This window comes from Carlito syrichta, unplaced genomic scaffold, assembly GCF_000164805.1.
Source record: "Carlito syrichta isolate Samal-C Ts95f unplaced genomic scaffold, Tarsius_syrichta-2.0.1 Scaffold316389, whole genome shotgun sequence".
In the NCBI taxonomy this organism is placed as follows: domain Eukaryota; kingdom Metazoa; phylum Chordata; class Mammalia; order Primates; family Tarsiidae; genus Carlito; species Carlito syrichta.
This window is the reverse complement of record NW_007260485.1, coordinates 1581965-1607693: the sequence shown is the minus strand read 5'-3', so window position 1 is coordinate 1607693 and position 25729 is coordinate 1581965. Positions and strand designations below refer to the sequence as shown.

General features: G+C 35.1%; 1 protein-coding gene across 2 annotated transcripts in view; it reads left to right on the top strand.

The window, feature by feature from the left end:
• Positions 1–390: 390 nt before the first annotated feature.
• Positions 391–25729, top strand: part of ARFGEF1 (ADP ribosylation factor guanine nucleotide exchange factor 1) — a 43957-nt gene continuing 18618 nt past the window's right edge. The window contains exons 1-14 of one of the 2 annotated variants that reach the window (XM_021707131.1): positions 391–531; positions 1303–1461; positions 1713–1863; positions 7207–7297; positions 13641–13681; positions 13777–13946; positions 14306–14457; positions 14591–14763; positions 16654–16814; positions 17774–17904; positions 21850–21979; positions 22920–23055; positions 23139–23277; positions 25348–25402. In XM_021707131.1, coding sequence (XP_021562806.1) covers positions 1375–1461; positions 1713–1863; positions 7207–7297; positions 13641–13681; positions 13777–13946; positions 14306–14457; positions 14591–14763; positions 16654–16814; positions 17774–17904; positions 21850–21979; positions 22920–23055; positions 23139–23277; positions 25348–25402 — 1617 coding nt within the window. In that variant the 5' untranslated portion in view covers positions 391–531; positions 1303–1374. Of the gene's footprint in view, positions 532–1302; positions 1462–1712; positions 1864–7206; positions 7298–13640; positions 13682–13776; positions 13947–14305; positions 14458–14590; positions 14764–16653; positions 16815–17773; positions 17905–21849; positions 21980–22919; positions 23056–23138; positions 23278–25347; positions 25421–25729 lie in introns of both variants that reach the window. The other variant, XM_008074325.2, reaches the window with a different exon arrangement.

Here is a 25729-nt window from a genome sequence, read left to right as displayed (position 1 = left end):
ATTAAAAGGATCTCATTGGAAATAAAGAGTGTAAAATATCGTAAGGGACAAAGCTTACAAACAGAGATGCATTCTGAAGTGGTAAAACTAATATTCTTTATGAATATTGACTATTTCCATTTTTTAACTGTTAGGAATAATTTTTAGATGTTCTTGAAAAATCCCTAAGGGCTTCTGCTGAATCTATGAGCATGCTCTCCCATGTCTTTAAGCCCAGGCAGCATTGTCTGGTTTTCTTCCCTTTGTCTAAGACAGCTTTCGAGATACCTTTGCCAAGAATCTCTCTTTTTTTTTTTTCCAGAACTTCCTCAAATCTTGTATTGCTTTGAGAAATATTAATGTAGTAGTATAACAAAAATTAATTATTGCTTGATGTCCATGATATGTTCACAATTTTCCTAGTTGGCTTGGACACCTTTTCTGGCTGCGTTCAGTGTGGGTCTACAAGATTGTGATGATACCGAAGTAGCCTCTCTTTGCCTGGAAGGTATAAGATGTGCAATCAGAATTGCATGCATTTTCAGCATTCAGGTAATGAAGAACTTTGTCTTTTTAGCCATTTTAGAACATTAAACTATGATTACTGTAGTTTAAATTATAATAATTTTTTACGTCTGACTCACTAAAAACTAATTTCAAATTTATGATGAAATTTAAATGAATTTTAATGTTTAAGTTTCTGAGATGCTGTGATGGAAGGGGTAGCTTTATATTGATCTGTCTAAAATTTCTCATCATAACTTTGGTTATAATTTTTTTCTCCATGGAATATTAGCCATGTAAAAAGTTTCCAAGACTTTGGATTCCTATATGTTAATTTGAATATCTTATTTAAATATGCTACATTTCATACTAATTGAATTATTTTATTTACATTTATGTATGTTTTATATGACTTTGTGACTTAAATCTAAGAACAAGCTATTTTTAAGAGAGCCAAGTATCCAGTACGTAATTTTCACTTAAGCAGGGCCTTCTAGCAGGAAATGTTCAATATGAATACATTGTTTATCACTAAAATCTCATCTTGATTTGATACCCCCATTACCTTTGGGTTTTACAAATTTAGGTCTTTTCTGCTTCATTTATCATCTTAAAATGAATGAAAATATTAAAAAACTGTATTTTGTGGTATTGTATGTAATTCATGGCAAATAAAACTTATTACAGTTATAACTTACTGAACTTATAATTTAAAAACTCACCAAACAACTAACCAGAGTTTGTCAGTAGGAAATCTAGAGATTAATTCAGTCTACTCTATTTATAATTATGTAAATATATTTTTGTCTTTTTTTATAGCTGGAAAGAGATGCATATGTCCAGGCTCTAGCAAGATTTACCTTACTCACAGTGAGTTCTGGTATTACTGAAATGAAACAGAAGAACATTGACACAATAAAAACACTCATCACAGTGGCTCACACAGATGGAAATTATTTAGGAAATTCATGGCATGAGGTATAAGCACTGTGTTTATTTTCAACTTTACAATTTGATTTATAAAATGAACTAATGCTAAAAATTCTATTACTGACATGCGTAAGTGTTTGTGAGTGGAAATTAAATTAGTGCATTCGGGGTAAGTACACTTAGCTTTTAAAAATGATTTATAATGTAGCCTATGTTTAAGTTCTAGCTGCATATATTTTAATATTTTTGAGGATATTTTTAACGTGGAATTTACATTTTTTTTTCTTTTTGTGTTCAAGATTCTGAAGTGCATCAGTCAGCTGGAGTTGGCACAACTTATAGGAACTGGAGTGAAACCTCGATACATTTCTGGAACAGTGCGAGGCAGAGAAGGATCTATTACTGGAACAAAAGATCAGGCTCCTGATGAATTTGTGGGCTTGGGGCTAGGTGAGATTTTTTTTTTGTTTTTCTTTGTTTTTTTTTTTGAGTTGGAGTCTCACTCTGTCGCCCAGACTGGAGTGCAGTGGCCGCTCCCAGCCACTGTAGCCTCGAACTAAGACTAAATGTGTGAAGGGTGTAATATATAGTTGGGGAAACTGGAGAAAGCATTTAGATTCAAAATTTTTAGACAGTATGATGGCCTAACCAAACTCTTCTGCCAGTATAGAACCTCTCCTAATGGCTCCCTGTGTGCTCAAAATGGCCAGAAATTTTCAGATTTAACCCAATAGAACAAAGGAAAATATTAATGAAAATCATAGAGAAGAATAAAAAACAGTACATTTTTAGTCATAAATAAAAGGAGTTCCACCAGAGAAAAAATTTAGACTTTGACCTCGAATACTTATGGGTTTGAATTATTTTGTATTGTTTCCATACTGTGTGCAAGTTACTTTAATTCTCTGAGATTCACTTTCTGATTTTGCAAACTAAAAGTTATATCTACTCACAGGATTGTTAGAATTAAATAAGAATATATGGACCTAGCATATTCTTTTTTTGTTTGTTTTTGTTTTTTCGTTTGTTTTGAGTTGGAGTCTCACTCTGTCACCCAGACTGGAGTGCAGTGGCCGCTTCCAGCCACCGCAGCCTCGACCTGCTGGGCTCTGGCGATCCTTCTGCCTCAGCCTTCCAAATAGCTGGAACTACAGGCATGTACTACCACACCCGGCTGTGTTTTTTTTTATTTATTATAGAGATGAGGTCTCGCCTGCCCAGGTGGGTCTCGAACCCACGGGCCCAGGCAGTCCACTCACCTCAGCCTCCTAAAGGCGCAGGATTACAGGCTGAGCCACCGAGCCCAGATAGCATATTCTTATTCTTATGATTAAATAAGAAATATATGGACCTAGCCATTAATGGACCTAGCACAATGGCTGGTATGTTAGAAGTTTCTGGATATTCTCTGTCTGTTCCTCCCACCCTACCTCCAAACAATGAATCTAGAAACGTGACTTAAAGAGAGCAGGAATTTTCTTTCTTTTAGTGATTTCTGTGTTGTCACTAGCAGTACAAATTCTTTGGAAATCCAAAAGAATTTCAAACCTTTTAAAGAAAAGAAGTAGTGACCAGTACTGTGTTGTGGCTTCAAGTTATACTGGAGAAAATTAATTCCTATTAGTAATCCAACTGAAGCATCTAACAGTGCAATCTGTCCTTCAGTAATACCATGGTTGCTATGGTATTGCAAGGCCCAGGAGATGCAGGTGTAGACCTGATCATCTGGAGTTCCAGCAGCAAGATTTAGACTTGCCTGAGCACCTGCACAGTGACTTAAGTAACCTGGATGTCCAACTTTGTACTTTAGAAGTTCATTTACTCCATGGGGTAACACAGGTGAGATACAAATGAACACGATTCTCAGGCAAGTGAAACGAATGTGCACTGATTGATTCAATAGCTTTGGAAAGGCCAAATAATGGTTGATTCAGTAGTTTTGGAAAGACCTAAAAATGGAAGACCAAAATAATGATGGGTGTTAATTGCTGGGGCTCAGTTTTGGCAAGTAGGACTACAAAATTGGGTTACACTAAAAATAAAACACCAGTGGAAGATTTTTATCTTCTAGAAGTTTTAGTCAAGCAAGTGAAATAATGATACTTGCTGATCATTTACTAGTGTACTTGAAAATGAATTAAAATTAATTTGTTCACTGTGCGGTTGTGCTTAGGTGCAAGGATATGAGATGAATTGACTTCTCTTTCCAGAAAAAGAGAATTTACAGAAAGTTACCAACATTCAGGCTTGGAAATGAAAAACAGTTTAGGGTCCAGGCCACTCTAGAAACTAGTAACATTCTTTCATGCTTTATTCAAGTTTTCTCTCATGTAATCTACTTCTCCTTTTGGTCTGTACCATTCTCTATTCCAGATTCATCAGGCTCTCATTTTTGAGTCTACATTCTAGAGGAAACTAGTCTATTGACTTGGCCCCTGTTGGGCAGAGCCTTCCCTTTGGGCTGTTGCATTGGGTTACCAGCCAGCTTATGTGGCATATGTCTTCTGTGCTCACCTACTCAGATGCAGATGCTTTCTTGAGTAGCTGCTGATGTCAGAGTTTTTTTTATTTGGAGTCAGAGTCTCACTCTGTCAGCCAGCCTGGCGTGCAGTGGTATGATCATGGCCTATGCAGCCTCAACCTGGTGAACTTGGGTGATCCTTCTGCTTCAGTCTTCCAAGTGCCAGAACTACAGGCGTGTGCCACCACATCTGGCTATTTTTTGATTTATTGTAGAGATGAAGTCTCACCAAGTTGTCCAGGCTGGTCTCGAACCCCAGGGCTCAAGTAATCCTCTTACCTCGGCCTCCCAAAGTGCTAGGATTATAGGCATGAGCCATTGCGCCTGCCCTGAAGTCAGAATTTAAACTAGAAGAGGGTGTGGTACACAGTCGAGCCAGTTTAGTCTATATGTACAGTATGTATATTTGTTTTAAGCCTGGCTCGGTGGCTCAGCCTGTAATCCCGCACTTTGGGAGGCTGAGGTGAGTGAATTGCCTGAGCCTGCAGGTTCAAAACCCGCCTGGGCAACTTGGCAAGACCTCGTCTCTACAATAAATCAAAAAATTAGCTGGGCGTGGTAGTGCGCACCTGTAATTCCAGCTACTTGGAAGGCTGAGGCAGAAGGATCACCAGAGCCCAGCAGGTCGAGGCTGTGGTGGCCAGGAGTGGCCACTGCACTCCAGCCTGGGTGACAGAGTGAGACTCCAACTCAAAAAATAAATAAATAAATAAATAAAAATAAAAAGTATATATATTTGTTTTAAACTACTACCCTCCTTTATTAATAGTTATCTATGTGCCACATATTCCATGTAACTAAATTGACAAGGTTGAGTATATATTTATCTGGCTTTCTGATTGATAGGAAAAATATCAGTACCTTCGCTTTCTGGAAACCTGAAATTTTCAGTTATATACATTCTGTTTTTTAAGAGATATATTAATATTTAAAAGTTCAGTGTAAATGGTTAGAGAATATTCACAACATACACATTTTGTTCTTAGTTAACCTAAATGTGTCTGCTTTTGGGGAATTTCTTTGATAAACCTAGAACTCAGCCTATTATCTTATACTGTCATACGATTCTTTGAAAAATTTCACATAGTTATATAATGGGTTCTTTGGATTTCTAGACATTTTATATATTTGATTCCTTTAAATAATTTATTATTAATTATTATGTCATTATATTTAAATATAAAGGTGTAAAGCTCTGTGGAAAGGACATACAGTTGAAACACGAAGTTGCGTGATGATTGGCATTTTCTTCTCATAGGTTTTTCTTCGTAAAATTCCTATAGCATGTACTTCAAGTATACCTTCACTTCAAGTATGCCTTCACACTGTTTCCCTGCCACCCCAGTTCTCTGTCATTTACTTCAGGCTTTCGTGCTTAGTTGTATTATAGGAAGAGGCTTTTAATTTTTTTGACTCCTATGTCTTTTCCTATTTCAATGTGTTCTCCTGATACCACCATCATTTATCTTTTGAAAAATAAATTGGATCTTGTCAGTCTTCTATAAGATCTAATGGTTCCCTGTTTTTAAAAGTAGTACATCAAGCTTGAGACTCATGGCTCTTCACAATCTTTTTCTGGTCTGTCTTTCCAGTTTTATCTCCTACTACTTTCCCTTCCCACCAAACCCTCCATCGTGGCTACACAGTATATTAAAACAAGATGTACACTTGCATGCTTCCATTACTTTATATAGCTGCCTCTGTCTGAATTGCTGATCTTTTTACTCCCTTTTCCACATAGTCATCCTTCTAGGTCCAGCTTGAATTAATATTTTATCATATATGAAGCCTTTTCAAGAGCTAACACCCCTGTTCTTCTTGGCCCTATCAAAATTGTTTTTCTTTAGCAAACCAATATTCTGTGTTTTTAGTTCATTTCAGCCATGAAGTAATCATTACCTTAAACATGTCTGTCTCTCCTGGTAAATTATTAACTCATTGAGGACAGGAATCACATCTTTTCACATTATTCTGTTCCTAGAATAGAATTTGAGTTCAACTAGTTTAAATGGATTTGCATTCAGAAAGGCATTTATTGAGAATGTTTGGTCAACCAGGTCAACAGGTGTTTGTAGAGTACCTGCCTTGGACTTAATATTGAATAAGGTAGGAAAGTACCAAAAATGTATATGAATTGATTTTTAACCTCAGGAAACTTTAACATACCTAAAATAATTTATATGAAACCTCATCAGCAAAGGTACCTGCATAATGAACATTTGTGTACCTAATCCTGAATTGTACCCCACATATTTAAAATAAATTTTTTTTCAAATTTATATGAAACTGTATGCAGGAATTCTGATTTGAGTAGTACTTAGTTAAGTAATTGCTTAGTATGGTAGCACATGAGAGCGATGGAGAGGAATCCTTCATTAAGAATACAGACTGAGTCTTGATAGATAAGTTTTAAATAGTTAAAAGGGGTGACACATTTTGGCTAGACAGTTGAAGGGAAGTGCCTTAAGTGCTAGGCTGAAGATTTTATATAATTCATCCTGAAAGAGTAAGGAAAATGAAGGTGATAATTTAGGGAAATTAATCTGGCAGGAGAATGAAAGAGAGATTGAAGAGGGAATAATTGAAGAAGAAATAATTAGTGGCAAGGAAATCAGTAATCCTGGACTGAAATTATGAGTGTCTACACTAAGTAGGAATGGAAATTAATAAATTCTATGAAAAAAACAGTTGAAAAGAAGGGTTTAGAGATTAGTTGAATGTTGATGGTGGAAGAAGGGACAGATATCAGTGATGATTCTAAGGTTCAGAGTTTGAAAATGGGATATTGTTGTTCCACTGTCCACTGTTTTCAGGGGAAAAGATAAGTGATTATTGTAAATAAGCAGATGTTGGAAAACACTGGTCGAATTTTCAACTAGCATTTGTAAACAAGGATTAGAGATTAAATAATAGGACAAGTCTAATTATAGGAGGTTGGAATTTTCTTCAGAAGATATCATTGGAACTGCAGTTAGTACTGCATTTTTAAAATATTAATGGAAATTGTGTCTAATGTTATTAATTTTGTTATCTGAATTCACAGTGCCCCTAATTTGTGTGATATAACCATGTGTTGTATACTACTTAATATAGTTCATCAAAGATATTTGACTTTGATAAATATCCCTGGTACCAGAAGAACTGTTCACTTCAAATCCTTATTTCCTTTATTATGAAAATTAATCGATTTCAGAAATGTGTTTTAAAAATGAAAATGCAGTCCCCCACTGAATTATTTTCAAGCTGAAATGACTTTCTTTTATATGTGGTAGTTGGAGGAAATGTGGACTGGAAGCAAATAGCGAGTATTCAAGAATCCATTGGAGAAACCAGTTCTCAAAGTGTCGTCGTTGCTGTAGATAGGTAAGGTATTCATTTTATTCCCTGTTTAGATGAATACTATTTTAATTCTATAGCATCTAAACACTTGCTCATTAGTAAGAATAAAAATATTATTGCAAAAATGATTTTCCTAAAGTGATACAAGACTATATTGTGATATGTTGTGATTTAGATGATGTCATTACCTATAATATTGCTTTTTGATCATAGAATGTAAGAAGGAGATAAACAGTATGAAAATTTAAGTTACAGTAGTTATTAATGAGCATTAGGGAAATGGTAACCTTGATGACAATAATGCAAATGTTTTATTCCCTTTATAGAAAACTTACTCCCATTATTACTGCTATTTTAAAATATAGTATAGTTTCTTTTTGGATCTGTGGTATAAGACTTCATTATAGGCAAAATGAAAGAATTTTACTGGCAATTCTCATAACCTTTGGAAAGGACTTCAGAATTTACATATTGCATATATTAGCAAGTATTTCCCATTTTTAGTTTTTTTTTCCTAAAAAGAAAACCTATACTGTTGTTTATTTACTGAGGAGTATTTCATATTTTAAAAGGCTTAGCATATAGAGAAATATCTTTTGTTGTTTTTTGAAGACAGCTTTTGCTAGATAAATGTCCCCCAAATTGAAACTTTTGTCTTCTAAGTTGATTTCTCAGTCTGTCACCCAGTCTGAGATGCAGTGGCATAATCACTGCTCACCACAGCCTTGAACTCCTGGGCTCGGGTGATCCTTCAGTCTCCACCTCCTTATTAGCTGGGACAACAGGTGTGCACCACCATGCCTGGCTAATTTTTAATTTTTTTTTTTTTTGTAGAGAAGAAGTCTCACTATGTTGCCTAGGCTGGTCCTGAACTCCTGGGCTCAAGCAATCCTCCTGCCTCAGCCTCCCAAAGTGCTGGAATTACAGATATGAGCCACCATGGCCAGCCCTGAAACTTAACATTTTTAAATGCTGACTTTTTTTTCTATTTGTGATAGAAACTTTAAGAAATATAAGTAAATATAAATACAACAATGTAATTTGTACTATAATCTTTTCTTGATGACCTGGAAACTCTTGCTGATCTGTTATTTTACTGTGCTTTCAGATAAAACTTTTTGCTCCAAGTACAGACAATGTTAGAATGTTCAAAGTCTTCTAATCCTGGAAGTACTCCATGGAACTTCTTCCTTGAAAATAGCTCTTAATGTCTACTTGCTGTCCTTTTTTTAAGGGAGGGAGTCCTTTGCCCTTTTTATTTGAAGGTTGAAGAAAGATTGTGTGTCATCTTATAACTACTATTTAGCATGAAAGCTTGCCATGGTTGGGGCACTTAACATGTATGACTTCATTTAATCCTTTCATAGCCTCTTGATATGAGGCTCTTGATATGCTGTTGTCCGCAAAGATGAGGAAACTAAGGCAAGAGGGTTTTAAATAACTTGCTCATTCCCACAATCAGTCTTCTCTTGTTTTGATTATTGTGATAACAATATGTGTTATTTTTTTTGTTCATAGAGAATTTTAAGGGGTAGAGCCATGCTGTTCACTCAGGCAGCACATATCTGAGTGTGCACACAACCTTTTCACTTTTCAGTCTGCATGTGTAACTTCAGAGCCGTGTAATAGTCATTCGGATACAAGTTATTTTCTTGCCTCCTAGAATATTTTTACTGTCACTTTGAGAACCTGTTCAATGCTTTTTTTTTTTTTTGAGTTGGAGTCTCACTCGGTCACCCAGACTGGAGTGCAGTGGCTGCTCCCGGCCACCGCAGCCTCGACCTGCTGGGCTCCGGCGATCCTTCCGCCTCAGCCTTCCAAGTAGCCGGAATTACAGGCATGCGCTACCACGCCCGGCTGATTTTTGTTTTTGATTTATTGTAGAGATGAGGTCTCGCTGCCCAGGCGGGTCTCGAACCCGCGGGCTCAGGCAATCCACTCACCTCAGCCTCCTAAAGGCACGGGATTACAGGTTGAGCCACCGAGCCCGGCCTGTTCAATGCTTTATTGAGAATCTATTCCAGCAAGATTCAGCAGTTTACCTACTATTTCTGTTTCCATTATATACTTTATATGACCACACCAAGTTCTAATTTATCATCCTGTCCACTGCTTGTTATGTGTCACCCATTTGAACAAATTACTTACCTCTCTGTTTAAAGAACTTGTGCTGTTTTGGAGGAGACTTAGCATAAATTCTATTAGTAGCTTGTCATTACAAGCTTATCATCATCTGATACTTCTACAAACATAAATCCATTGTTCAATTTTTTTTTTTTTATGAATAGCCATGCCAAGGTAATGCCTCAAAAAAATTAGCTCTGAAAGCACAGAAATCTTTAGTAAAAGGTGAAAGATGTATACAAACTGAAGAGAAACCACAATATCAATATTCAGTTTTATACAAAACCTCAGTATTGCAAATTTTAAAGTATAGTGAAAGCATTAAGAGTTAAATATTTAGTTTCTTATAGGTTATATTCTTGTGTCATATATTTCACTTTCTCATTAAATTCCTTGTGAATTTTTTTCTGACTATCTTGAGTTTATTTTCATGTGTTATACTCCAACTCTGGTTCATAACCAAACTTATTGAGATAATACTGGTAGTCAAGACAGTAGTAGTAAAAATATTGTCAGGCGTTTTTCTATATTTTTCTAGCATAGCAAACAAGATCATTTTTCCTTTTCTAAGGCCTCTTGTTCTGCATAATCTGTTATTTTAAGTATAGAAACTAAACAAATAAAGTCTTCTGTGTTGATTTCTTTATAGCTTCTGTTTCTTTCTTTTTTTTTTTTTTTTTTTGAGTCAGAGTCTCACTCTATTGCCCAGACTAGAGTACAGTGGCCACTCCCAGCCACTGCAGCCTCGACCTGATGTGCTCAGGCGATCCTTCCACCTCAGCCTTCTGAGTAGCCGGAATTACAGGCACGTGCTACCATGTCTGGCTGATTTTTTTATTTATTGTAGAGATGAGGTCTCGCCAAGTTGCCCAGGCGGGTCTCGAACCCGCGGGCTCTGGCAATCCACTCACCTCAGCCTCCCAAAGTGCGGGATTACAGGCTGAGCCACTGAGCCCGGCTAGCTTCTGTTTCTTAACAGAAAAAATATGATTTTATTAAAAACTTCAAGATGATACAATTTTCTGCTTTTGTATCAGAAATCATATACCATTAGAATTTAGGAAAAGACTATTGAACACTTTAATCTGAGAGTAACTGATACTCTAGCATTTGCAAGGGAAGAATCTTCTAGGCATTGTTAAGATCAATTTTATAATGAATATTACTAAACTGTGCAAGGAATAGACTTTGTCCAGGAATGATTTGCTTTTAATAGCTAAAAACAGTTATTTAGCATCAGTTTTGTCTTTATTATTGTCTCTCATGCATACCAGATCTAGTTATAAACTGGCTTATCTCATACTTTGGAACATTCTGTCACCTATCAGAAAATATGTATAGCTCATCCTAACTTCATTTGCTCATAAATACTTTTCAATTAGGTCTAAGAAATAAGTTACCTCTGATGTTTTCACTGTGAAAAAACCTGTTAGAGGTATTATATTTTAGGCTGTTTGTATGTTAAAAGTTTATTTGATTGGGACTCTGCAAAAGTTTTGCCAACCTCTTTTTTTGTCTCTATATCTGTATCATAATGTGGATGAGGCAGTAATCTTAGCAACTGCTCCCCCTTCTCGTGTTTTTTAGGGCATATCTTTTAATATTGGAAAACAAGGTTCTTACTCTTGTGTTCTTTGCTTTTCTTATGGGGAATGTAGAATCCTTTTCATAGACTGATTTTGTGAAGCAGCTCTGTTCTCCTGTCTTAGGATATTGAGGCTTAGCTTTAAGTACCTCCACAGACTGCTGTGTACCACCATATGGCTTATCTTTAGTAGAACATTATTAGAAATAGTGCACAGCTACTTGGAAGGCTGAGGCGGAAGGATCACCTGAGCCCAGCAGGCCAACTCTGCGGCGGCTGTGAGCGTGCCACTACACTCCAGCCTGGGCAACAGAGTGAGACTCCGACTCAAAAAAAAAAGAAAGAAAGAAAAAGAAATAGTGTGACCCCTCAGAGACTACCAAGTGAGTAGGAATTTGAATATCCTTAGGATCATTCCACCATCACTCCAGTCTGCAGAACCTGTCTAGCATCACCCTTACCTTCCAGCATCACCCCAGTCTGCAGAACCTGTCTGATTGCTGATGATAATTCTCCTTGTTGCCTTTGTTCTCTTTTATTTCAACACCTTCAGAATCTGTTGCTGCCTTTTTCTGTAGTTTCATCTCTGCTGCTGTTCTTTACTCCTCTACTTTTTACCATTTGCTTTCTTCCCAGTTTAAAAAAAAATTATTTCTTGTTTTTGTGGGGAGGAGGGGATTGTTTGCCTTTTGTTGTTTCCCCTATACTACTTAATTTTGGCTCTATTTGGGGTGTGGCTTGTTTATAGCTATTTCCATCCTTGAGAGTACCTCTAGTTTACAAAATCAGCAGATCTCATTTGTAAAGGATAGTCTGACAAGTTTAATTTTTTGTTTATGTGAGAGCTTTGTAGTCTTTGTATATTTTTAATTTCTGGGTCCAGTCTAACCGTTGGATTAAATGAGCCTTATTACTTTTTTTTTCCCCCCAGATTTTGTTTTCTGCCATATTTTTGTATTATTGCTTCATTCTGGTGACACGAACATTATAGAATATTTTAAGACATTCCTTTAGCAGGAGCTCAGATTCTGAGTTATCATGTTACCACTTTCTAAACTGTTTTCCTGTCTTGTTTTTCTTACTTATTGCCTGATTACATAGACATTCAAGGCCACTGAAGTTTAAAAAATTATAATATACTCAAAATATTTAGATTGTGGTAGTAGGAAAAAGCTAGAATATATTTTAAATGTCTACTGTATGTTTTGTTGTTAAGTGTGAGGCAGTATAGAAAAGTAATAAGAAGGTGGACTCGGGAGTCAGCCTGTGCTGGTTTAAATTTTGGCTCTTGCACTTACTAGTTCTGTGACTTTGAGAAAGTTATTAAATATCTTTATGCCTTGGTTTCTGTACTTATAAAATTGGGATTATAATATCACATGCTTCACTAGGTATTTGTGATTATCAAATGAGTGGATATATATACTGCACTAGAATAGAGCCCATGTTGTGGTTGGTAGCTATTTATTACTATAATTTCTATACTTAATATTTGATTTGGTCCTGCCTTTTAAGTTTTTCTTATTATCATGCATGTCCTGTTTTGTGAATTTTAAATTGAAGAATGTCATTCTTTTGGAAGTCACATTAAAACTCTTGATTATAAACCCCAGAATATGGGCAAAAATGCAGACTTTAAAAAAGAATACTAATATGTTTATACAGAAATGTTTTATAAAACTTTGAAGCACAGAAAAAGAGCTCAGCAAAGAAGAGTGGGTAAAATTGGGCAGTATATCTTAACTGTAAACATTTGAATGCACTAAGGAAAATGGTTTAGCCAATCTTTGGTTAAATTGAGACCTTTTGCAAGATTACATTAGATCACTTTTTATTTACCCCAGATAAACTTTCTAATCAAATGTGCATTATTTGTAAAAATAAAGTACAACTTGTCATTTTAAGAACTTGTGTAATACTGGTATATAATTAGGAAAAGTTGAAAAATCTTCTGTTTCATAGTATAGCCAGTTATATGCTAGTTTTAAAAATTGATATTTTTCTAGGCTGTGCGTGGTGGCTCATGCCTGTAATCCCAACACTCTGTATGCGAAGGCAGGAGGATTATTTGATTCCAGGAGGTTGAGACCAATCACAGCAACATAGTGAGACCCCTTATCTCTACAAAAAAAAAAAAGCAAGCAAAAAGATTAGTTGGGTGTGGTGGCATATGCCTTTAGACTTGGGAAATTTTGAGGTGGAAGGATCCCCTGAGTCCAGGAGGTCAAGGTTGCAGTGGGCTGTACTTGTGCCAGTGTAGTCCAGCTTGGGTGACTGAGTGAGATCCCCACTCAAAAAATAAATAAATAAATAAATAAATAAATAAATAAACTATATATATGTATGTATTTCTTATTTTTAGAATCTCATAAGACACCTATCTGGTGTTTGTAAATCTACTAATAAAACTATAGCAACATATACCTGTTTTAAAAATAATTTTGCAAATATGCAAAGTGATACATATGGAGTAGGAGTTAGAAACATTCAAACTAACCTTGCTACTAAATGATGAAAAATACTCATTTGACCACTTAACTTTTTGTTCCCTTAAAACACAAAAATGGCTAGTACCCTAGGCCACTCACTTTTAAAATGACACAAGATAAGTAATTTATAAATGTATTAATGGTTAAAATTATGTTTTATTTTTCCCAGAATATTCACTGGCTCTACAAGACTAGATGGGAATGCTATTGGTAAGTAGGTACACTTATTCTACTTACGAACTGGCCTTTGAGCTAAAAGACTTTAAAGTTGAGCTTTAAAAAATGTAAATGTATGTTTGTTACAGTGGATTTTGTCCGTTGGCTCTGTGCTGTGTCTATGGATGAATTACTTTCTACTACACATCCAAGAATGTTTAGTCTACAAAAAATAGTGGAAATATCATATTACAACATGGGAAGAATAAGATTGCAGTGGTCTCGAATTTGGGAAGTTATTGGAGATCATTTTAATAAGGTATTTAAATATCTGTGGTATTTGTTTAAGTTTGTGATATTTTCCTTGTTTAAAGTTTCCTAATACTCTATTGAGGCTATTTTCTTTTCAAGCAGTTATTTATTACTTTTTTACAATTAAATTTAAGAAACATTTTGAATCTTTTTCTTTTTAGAAATGATTGCTCTAGGTTATAAGAATTTGGTTAAAATATCTATTTTTTTGGTTGAGAAATATTTTTAGCATATTTAGTGCCTTTATGGAGAATTTAGAATTTACCTGTCTTTGCTATTAATTATATACTGTTTCTAAGACAAAAATAAAGAATTATAGATTTTTACTGCTGACGTTAGTGTCTTATATTTCTGTTGCCATTACAGGTTGGCTGTAATCCTAATGAAGATGTAGCTATTTTTGCAGTAGACTCCTTAAGGCAGTTGTCAATGAAGTTCTTAGAGAAAGGGGAGCTTGCTAATTTCAGATTCCAGAAGGACTTCTTAAGACCTTTTGAACATATAATGAAACGGAACAGGTATTATATTTGTTGAATTGCTTAATATCAGAAAAGTCTTATTTTTCCACAGCAGGGGTAAAAACAGCAGAAAGGAAAAAATCAGATGCATTTTATCTATATGTATATCCAAGCAATTATATTAATATTTTAGGTCTCCAACAATTCGAGATATGGTTGTACGCTGTATAGCACAGATGGTTAATTCTCAAGCTGCTAACATTCGATCTGGATGGAAGAACATTTTCTCTGTATTTCATCTAGCCGCATCTGATCAAGATGAAAGCATAGTGGAACTTGCATTTCAAACAACCGGGCACATTGTCAGTGAGTATTCTCTTAGCTCTGTTCAAGTAAAATAATTTAAAAAACAAAAAAAATGCTTTCAGAAGATAAATTAATTATAGTAAGATTATGGGACCATTATGGGCTTTAAGTTTACCTAGTTTTACTACAGAACCAAAGTAAATAATGATAATTAAATTATTATAGTTAACATTTATTGAGTGTTTACTATATGGTAAGCACTGTAAGCACTTTTTGTGTATTTTCTTTAATCATTATTCTGTGAAATATTTTTTTGTAAGAGATTGGTTCTTGCTCTAGCTTCCAGGCTAAAGTATAGTGGCAGCCGGGCTCGGTGGCTCAGCCTGTAATCCTGCACCTTGAGAGGCTGAGGTGAGTGGATTGCCTGAGCCCATGGGTTCGAGACCTGCCTGGGCAACTTGGCGAGACCTCATCTCTATAATAAATAAAAAATTAGCTGGGTGTGGCAGCACACGCCTGTAATTCTGGCTACTCGGAAGGCTGAGGCGGAAGGATCGCCAGAGCCCAGCAGGTTGAGGCTGTGGTGGCCAGGAGCGGCCACTGCACTCCAATCTGGGCGACAGAGTGAGACTCCAACTCAAAAAAAAAAAGTGTAGTGGCATATCCACAGCTCACTGTAACTTCAATCTCCTGAGCTCAAGTGATCTTCCACCTCTGCCGCCCAAGTAGCTGGGACAACAGGCATGTGCCACCATGCCTGGCTAATTTTTTTAAAAATTTTTTGTAGAGATGGAAGTCTCTCTGTGTTGCTGAGACTGGTCTCAAACTTCTTGCCTCAAGTGATCCTCCCACCTCGGCCCCCCAAAGTGCTGGGATTACAGGCATGGGCTTCTGTACCCAGCCAAGTTAAGTATCTTTATTATCCCTCTTCTCTAAATAGATTAGGAAATTTAGCCCCAGAGAGGTTAAGCAAATTGCTTAAGGCTGTGGACCTGGTGAGTGATGAAGCTAGTATTCAAAGTCATGAAATATTAAGGCAATACCTTTGTTTTTCACCAGCCTCCTTTGACTTTTAGAGGGACTGAAACACTAAGGATATAAATTAGACCTGTATAGAAGATAGTGATAACTATCAAGAATCATGACACAGGCTAGGCACCATGGCTCATGCCTGTAATCCCAACATTTTGGGAAGCCACGGTGGGAGGATTGCTTGAGCCTAGGAGTTCAAGACCAGTGTGGGCCACATATTGAGACATCATTTACATTAAAAAAAAAATAAATCATGATGGCATTTTCTGAGCTATAATTTATTGAGTGGTTGCTTAAGTATTATGCCACTTTACTGACATTACTTTATGTAGTGTTTAACAACTCCTGTGGTATTATTATCCTCATTTTATAGATCCAGAAGCTGAGTTTCAGAAAGGTTAAGTAATTTTGTATAGTCATTCAGCCAAAGTTGATTTGGTACCTACTATGTACCAGTCACTGTATTAAGTGCTACGTTTATAGTATAAATAAAACAGACAAGTTTCCCTGTTCTCATCACTCAAGGCAGTCAAGTAAGTGGTAGAGACAGGCTCAAACTTCATATGTGTTAGGCATCAAAGGCTTTAACAACTGTTTGGTTTTTTTTGTTTTTTGTTTTGGTTGTTTTTGTTTCTTGAGTCGTATTGTCACTCTGTCACCCAAGCAGGAATGCAATAGTATGCTCATGGCCACCACAGATTCGACCTGCTGGTCTCAGGCTATCCTTCTGCCTCAGCCTTCCAGGTAGCTTGGAACTACAGGCATGCACCACCACATTCAGCTAATGTTTTGATTTATCGTAGAGATGAGGTTAACAACTGTTAAAGAGTGCATTCATCTAGAAACTGAAGTATTTTTGGTACAATTAAGAATAATTTAAAAATTAGAGTTATTCTGATATATTTCTCTCTATTTTAGCTCTTGTATTCGAAAAACACTTTCCAGCGACCATTGATTCTTTCCAGGATGCAGTGAAGTGTTTGTCTGAATTTGCGTGCAATGCAGCTTTCCCAGACACAAGTATGGAAGCAATTCGACTTATTCGCCATTGTGCAAAATATGTGTCTGATAGACCTCAGGTATAGCGTCATTTAGTAAACAAAACTTTGCTTAGTATTTATTTCCAGTCTGAAATCTAAGTTTGGGAATTTGAGGGTACATATGAAACATTTGTTTTTAAGTGAACTGAAAAATAATTTGAGCTTGATTCTGAGTTATGTTGAGTAGTGATTATAACTAACCATTATTGAAGGTGTCACATATTTTCCTGAGTATTTTGTTTTGTTTTATTTAATCTTTATAACGATTTTATGAGATAGGTGGTGTTACAGCCCCTTGCAGATAAGAAAACTGAAGCACAGAGCAGTTTAATAATATGCCCTCAGTTGCAGAGCTAGTAAAGTAGAGCCATGGTTTGAACCTCAGCTTGTTTTTTAGTCATTCCCTATAGTGTTTCTTGACTGTTTGTGCTCTGCAATATTGAACTTAACTGATTGCAGATAAGTTTAAAGCTTGAGCTCTGAAGTAAAAGATTGAATTGACAATCTGGCAACCAAGTTTAACTTACATGCATATCTGAATCTGTCTTTGTAACTATCCTGAGGGAAAGTAATATATCATAGACTTGATAATAAGATTTTATTTCATACTAACATGGACTTATCAGGCACATAGCACTTTTTAGAGACACCAACTCATTTGACATTCACACTTCCCTATTGTGGTTATGTGGTATCATAATCATTTAAATGATAAAAATGGAAACCTGGATTAACCTGGCTAATAATGCAGAAAGCTGGTGACAGTTGAAGACAAAGTCAACTTTTGAATTCTTTTCCAAAGATTTTTGCAGGCAGTTATATCATGCTTGCTTCAGCACCACAATAAACTCAGTTATAGTCTCTGTCTTCTTATAAATTATTGTTTATTAAATTGTTCACTTTTGATTGGTAAACATTTAAAATTGTTTTGAGAAGTAATATGTTAAATATATAGGTATTATGTTTTGCCTTTAATAGTCCTCTCTTTCTTCTTGAAGGCGTTCAAGGAATACACTAGTGATGATATGAATGTCGCACCTGAAGACAGGGTGTGGGTGAGAGGATGGTTCCCAATTCTCTTTGAGTTATCCTGTATCATCAATAGATGCAAATTAGATGTAAGAACCAGGTAACAATCTGTATTTGTAATTAAAATTTTGAAGGGTTTATTTTTGACCGTAATTAAATCAATTCCTCTTATATAAACACAAAATTACAATTATCAAACAGCAATTATTAGATAGGCAGATTTTAAGATATGTTAATATGATTTTCAAATGTTGAACAAAATAAAAGTAGAAACACTACATTTTTAAAAGTTTGACTGTAGGCTATTGTAAATTTTAGCTTCTAAGTTAATACTTTAAACATACTTATCTTTGTATAAGTTTTTCAATTGCAAATTGAAGTTAATGGCAAAATTTATTTTGCTTCCTGATGAATTTTAGAATGCACATCTTTGTTGGACTTTAGGTAAAGAATCATTTCTTTTTGAAGCCTGGTCAGTAACATAATCTGCAATAATACAGATCTATTCTAGTATAACTCTTTCAAAAGTATATTTCCAATAAAAGATCTGTATGAACATGCAGTCAATTTGTAAAGGAATTATTATGGATATTATGTAACTGGCCAAGTGCTCAGTTCACTGTAATTATGTCACAGCTCACATCACTTTCATAGTACAGTTTTCTGGGCCCTGTACTTTTGACTGCCATATCCAAATGGCCAACTTGTGTGTTAACAAGTATTTAAGTCAATCATAAGTTCAATTTTATTGTAAACAAAATCCCTTTCGGATATCCTCCTTCTTTTTTGGAAGAATCATTATTTGAATATTTCACTTTGTTGAATTTTTTGAAATTATAACGGTAGCTCATACTTGTAACAAATCAATGATAGAAATTTAAAGAATGAACCTCTAATCTCTCCTTCTTTGCCTTATGCCAGAACCACATCCATCCCCCATCAAGGTTAAATTTAACTTATAGTCTAAGAAACTTTTCATTTTTATTAGCACAATTTGCTGTAACAAATTTTTGTAGATAATAATCCAAAATAAGACTTAACCCTTAGAAATTTGTCATAAAATTTAGTAATAATGAAAATATAGAGTATCTTATTTTATATCCAGATATGGTGAATTTTTTAATCAGTGAACTTTTTAGGAACTTGTTAAAATTCCAGACAGCTTCAATTTTTAAATGTTCAGTCAAATGTCAGCACTCCCCTCCTCACCCTTATTTGTAGACATTTATTTGACAGAGAATCTATCTGCTTTTTAGCCCGTCACTGCCTGCGACCATGATACCTTGCTTCTTACCATGTTCCACATTCAGATTAAGGGTGGATTCTCGTTAAAGAAAAGAGGATATGTGTGCTCTAGTTAGCAGAGAAGGAAGAGATCAGTACATTTTGATTAGTGGTGACCACTGATTTTCCTCCCACACCTGAGGATTTGTATGGACTGATATTTAGATTACATATTGAAATGCAGCACTCTGATTTGTATAACACTATGATAACAAAGAACTTTCACATGCATTTTCATTTGATTCTCCCCAAATTCTAGAGATTTAGGGATAAATAATTAGCCCAAATTAGGGTCCCAAATACAGTCATACATTGCTTAACAACAGGGATATATTCTGTACAATGCATTATAATGTGATTCTGTCATAGTGTAAACATTATAGGGTATACTTACACAAGCTTTAGATGATAGAGCCTACTACACACCTAGACTACAAACCTAGACTACACCTAGACTACAAACCTACTACACACCTAGACTGTACAGTATGTTATTGTGCTGAATACCGTAGGCAGTTGTAACACAATGGTAAGTGTTTATATATCTAAACATAGAAAGGTACAATAAAAATACGTATAAAAGATTTAAAATGAAATACCTGTATAGGATGCTTACCATGAGCTTGCAGGACTGGAAGTTGCTCTGGGTGAGTGAGTGAGTATTGAGTGACTGTGAAAGTCTAGGACATTACTGTGCACTACTGTAAGTTTTATAAACACTGTACACTTAGTCTACACTAAACTTATAAAACACTTTTTCTTCAATCAAAAGTTAACCTTAGCTTACTATAACTTTTTTACTTTACAACTTTTTCAATTTTTGACTCTTTTGTATTGGTACTTAGCTTACTTTTTATACTTATTTTGTTAAAAACTAAGATACAAACATGTGCATTAGCCTAGGTCTATACAGAATCAGGATCATAAATATCACTGCTTTCTACCTTCACATCTTGTCCCACTGGAAGGTCTTCAGGGGTAATGCATGGAACTATCATCTCCTATGATAATGATGCCTTCTTCTGGAATGCCTCCTGAAGGACCTGCCTGAGGCAGTTTTACAGTTAACTTTAAAGTTTATAAATCTAAGGGAGTACACCTTAGAATAATGATAAAAGGTATAGTATAATAGATACATTAATCAGTAACATAGTCGTTTATTAGCAATACTGGCAGTGCAGTCGGTTTATTTACATCAGCATCACCCCAAATACATGAGTAATGTATTGTTGACCTATGACCTTATGAAGGCAATGACTATGATGTCACAAGATGATAGGAATTTTTTCAGCTCCATTATAGTCTTATGGGACCACCACTGTATATGTGGTCCATCATTGACATAAAGATCCTTCTGCAGTGTATGACTTGTATTCCTTTTCCCTACACCAGCTGCTAATACTTAAGCATGGCATTAAAGACATTTTCAACAGTAAAAGTCATCAGAAACTGCTGGTCTCTGTGTTTGCTTTGGGCCTCTGAAACAACAAAATTGCCCATATCCCCTTACCCACAACTATGGAGGCAACATCTGTTACTTGGAGTGGAAAGGAATAGACACAGAGCTCAACAGGTTGAGGAATAGAGAGCCTTGTTCCATTGTAAGGGGGGAATCTATGAGTAGCATCCAGTGGTGAACTCTGACAGAGGTCTCCTGTGGAAGACTGTTTCTTCCCCAGGAGTTTCCTTACTTTGATTTCTTTACCACTGAATTTTGCTTATTAAGTATCTTAGGCATCAAATAGACTGTTATGAACTTGCTGTATAGGATTAAACTACTGTGATGGTATTTTATACATTCATTTAACAAATACTTGAGAGAACCTACTGTGTACCAGGGATATACTAGACTTGGAGGTAGCTTAGTAGCAAATGATTAAATTATGTACCGGTCCTTATGGAGCCTTTCAAAGAAAATTGCTCTGACTTACTGTCAGACTGTTGGAAACATAAAGCATCTCTAAATTGGAGGTTGCCTGTATTTTGCCAGAGAAAAAGCAATATATAGAGAGAAGATCAAGCGTTTTAATGGTTATATAAAGATATTATTTCAGGAAGGAATAAGGAATCAGGAAGGCATTCTTGCTATTCAGTTTTAGCACTTGCTTATGCAAAAATTAGTCAGTGTGATATTAAGTAGTTTATTTGTTCAACAAATATGAATTGCTTGCTTCCTAGGTGATGAGTACTGCTTTATTCCTAGGATATAACAGGGCACAAAGCAAACACAGAGCCCTGCCCTCATGGTGTTTATGCCTTAGTGGATTCGTTTTATGAATTATTTTGTTTTAGGATATTGTGTGAACAAGGTTTATAGTGTTACCTAAAAATCCCCATAGTTCTTTGAAAACATTTTTCTAAAGTTTAATTTTTGTTTCTGTTTAGACTGCTACAGATGCACTTTCTTCCTTGGCTATAGTGCCTAAAAATTAATATTTCCTCAAGTGGTGATCTTTGTCAATCTATAGTTCCATTTATAATATTTAAATATTGGAATGGTGAAGTGGGAGTGGAGGAAAAGTAAAATAAAGCAAAAAATTTAAAGCAAAGCCTTTGGAGGGTGTTTTTTTTCCCCCTGAATGAAGTATCCTAAAGAAACCTGTTGTTTTACAACTTACATATTTTTTAACATTATAGGGTCCTGTGTTTAAGACCAGTTTTAAACTTTCTGGTTTTAGTAACTTTGTGAACTATAAAAGCTATTTTAGGAGGGGATGCTTTTATGTATTACAGTTGTCCTGATTATATTTTGTCATTTTAGGGGTTTAACAGTAATGTTTGAAATAATGAAGACATATGGCCACACTTACGAAAAACACTGGTGGCAGGATTTATTTAGAATTGTTTTCAGAATCTTTGACAATATGAAATTGCCAGAACAGCAGACAGAGGTAAGAAAACACAACATTTTCATTTAGTGTAGTCAAGTTAAAAGGTTCTTGATATTTTCCCCAGTACATTTTAGTGTTTCAAATTAAGCAGAAAAAAATTCCCAAAATTTTTTCTTTAAAGCATGAAAATATAATAGTATGTCTTTATAAACAAGAACACCTATATGGGGATAGAACTGAGTTAATGAATTTTTTGTTTGTTTTCAGTGTATTTGTTGAACTGTCCATTTATTTTCTTCATTTTGATTTCATCATAACTAAAAAATACCAGTAACTTTCTTTAATATGTTAATTTCCTTTTTCTGCATTGAATAAGATATACAAAGTAAATTATATTTTATTTATTGCAATATGTTTTATTATAAACCAGTTATAGTTTGTATTTCAGGAAGTGTAACGAGAAAGTTTCAGATTTTTGTGTTTTGTTCTATATAACAGTATTAAAAGCATTACTTCTGCAATTATCCTTTATATGTTTGGGGGGAAGTAAATTATTTATACTTATTTTGTATAGCACTTCTTAGTTGGTGTGGTGTTTTCAAATAACTTAAGGAAAGTCAGCTTTGTTACCTCCTTATTTATTGCCCTTTCATGTTCTGTCATATTCTAGAGCAAAGCCAGCTGTTGCTATTCATGTATATTGAAAAGTCATAATGTTAATATCAAGATTATGCAGTGATTTTTTTAAATCATCAAAGCAAATAGTGTGGAAAATAGTTAAATTATTTTATACCTAGGGTAGTTATAGGATAATGAAGAGAAATGACATTAGATTTTAAGTTGAGGTGAATATAATGTTCTAGAGGGAGTTGAGTGTTCCAAAAGGAACCACTGGCAGTCTTACATTTTTAAATATGCAGACATATATATATATATTTAAATTTTTGTAGTTGATGAACGGCATGACCTTCATTTAATGACTTCCCCCCCTTCCCCCCAGAAAGCTGAATGGATGACAACTACTTGCAATCATGCACTTTATGCAATCTGTGATGTATTCACCCAGTATTTAGAAGTACTCAGTGATGTACTTTTGGATGATATTTTTGCCCAGCTCTACTGGTGTGTGCAGCAAGGTAAGTCTGTACCAGATATGTGATTACAAAATGTTAAATGTGACCCTGATAATATATAAATTAATTACTTTTTTCTTTCCTAGACAATGAGCAGTTAGCACGATCTGGTACAAACTGCTTAGAGAACGTTGTTATTCTGAATGGTGAAAAATTTACCCTAGAAATCTGGGATAAAACTTGTAACTGCACACTGGATATCTTCAAAACCACAATCCCACATGCGTAAGAAGACTTTATACACTTTGCATTTTTATTTACATGTTGAATGAGTTTGATAGTGACTGGTGATTAAAAGTTTGATAGTGACTAGTGATTTGTTGTAGCCAAAATCCTTTTAAGCTTGTCTCAGTGTTGCATGGATTCAGATTGACTACAAACCATACTCTTATAAAACATAACAAATACCTGAATTAAATTATTTGGAAACCAAAACCTTTAGTCTAATTATCCAAAAGTTAGGTCATAATGAAACGATTCCACTGTCTTTTTTCTTTTTTGAATCGGCATCTCACTCTCGCCCAGGCTGGAGTGCAGTGGCACACTCACAGCTGCCCCAAGCATCGACCTGCTAGGCTCTGGCGATCCTTCCACCTCAGCTTTCCAAATAGCTGAAACTACAGGCATGCTCTACCACGCCTGGCTAATTTTTTTTTTTTTTAACTTGTTGTGGAGGTGAGGTCTTGCTAGGCTGTTCTCAAACCTGTGGGCTCAGGCAATCCCCTCACCTCGGCATACCAAAGTGCTGGGATTACAGACTTGAGCCACCACACCTGGCCCCACTGACTTTTTATAAAATTGTATTTATCCAGATCAAACCAAGCAATGGATTTGAATTGAAAAAAAGAAGAAAAAAAAAACCTCAATGTTTCAGTTACTAGGTTTAGTAATCTAAGAAAAATCTACTTGCAAATATTAACATTTTGTATTTTACAATTGTCAACTTTTGAGTTTGAAATTGACTGTGAGGTAGTTTTTATCAGTGGGGAAACTAAGATATAGTCTGGCTAAATGCTGCTGATAGCACCTGGATTAGTTGTAGGACAGACTGGAACTTACTTCCCAATTCAACCCTGGGGCTCTTTGGTCTGCACAGTTTTACCTTAGATATATTGTTTTTAAATCTGCAGGTAGAGTTTCTAAAACATCTTATTAAGTAGACACATGGGAATGAACTGGCACAAAACTGTATATGAAAATTATTAATTTGTCCAGATTTTTAAGCTTCATAAACTTTTTCTTGACATGAATTGTTTGTATTTTTTGATCTCCCTATAAATACTTAATCAGTAATAAATAGGAAGTCAAAAGAAATGCATCCCTAGAAAAGCAATCTCTAGGCAGGACTGCACCAAAAGGATACATAGTAATATTCTCTTTGGCCTATTTCTAATTATTGGATAATTTTTCTTATTTTTTGGTATAATTTTTTTATTGGAGCATGTGAGTTACTGACACATAATACATGTTTGTCAGTTTGTGACCTTTATGACAAAGTATGAATTCTTGCCTAGCTGTTGTCCTTATGAAATCTTTACAAAAACCACTTGGACTGTACATTTTTTTTTATAAGCACTGCTTCTGTTTTAATATATTGACTTTATACACTCAGGATAATACATATGACCTTAAAGATCATCTAATAAGCCTCTCTTAACAGAAAATGTTTGTACCAGAGCACTTTCCTTATTGAACTGAAGAAAGGTTTGCCTCTATCTGCCCCATTTCCCAGGAGATGCTGCTTCTCAGAAACAAGAACTTAGTCCTTAATTATCTTTTATGCCAAGTACCTAATTTAAGAGCGACAAGTTAATTTCTCTTTTGGACCAAATTTTGCTTTTATACATTAAAAAAATATATATTTCCCTGAGAACCTGCAGTTTAAATCTTAAAAAAAGAGAACATCTAAAGTGTCCTATGAATTTTGATTTTTTTAGTTTTAATTATTGAATTGTTTGGAACATCTCAAACTTTCAAAAAATCTTATTTTGGAAAATATTTGACAATACTTAGAAAAAGCAGCTTTAAAGTTTTTTTGAAATTTATCAGAAAATGTTTTTCTAATGTAAACCTGAGAACTTTTAAGCACATTAAATGCTACTTAATTACTTTCTAGAAGTACATATTTTAAACTTTTTACTAGATGTTTTCCTGGAAGTTGCTTTTAGCAATAGTCAAAGATGAATTATATTGTTTTGGTATATTCTTGTAACTTTCTTGTGCCCGTTTCAAAATATGGTGGGTATAATGTTTTGCACACCCCCCTGTGATTGGTGTGTTTTTGGAATCTTAAAGGCTCTTGACCTGGTGTCCTACTTGTGGAGACACTGCCCCCCTACCTCCATCTCCTGTGAGTGAAAAACCCTTGGTAAGTTTTAATAAATGAAGCATATTTAAAATTAATTATTTGGGTCAAATTCTTATATATGAGTTTCTTAACCCTTTGCTGCTGCTATGACAAAATACCTGAGACAAAGTAATTTATTAATGATAGAGATTTATTTTCTCACATTTATGGAGGCTGGGAAATCTAAGATCAAGTCACTGACAGGTTCTGTGTTTCATTAGTGCTGCTCTCTGCTTCTGGGATGACGTCCTGTTGCTGTGTTCTCATGTGGCAGAAGGTGGAGGGGCAAAAGTGGCCTAAAGTAGTTCCCTCCAGCTCTTTTTAAAGACA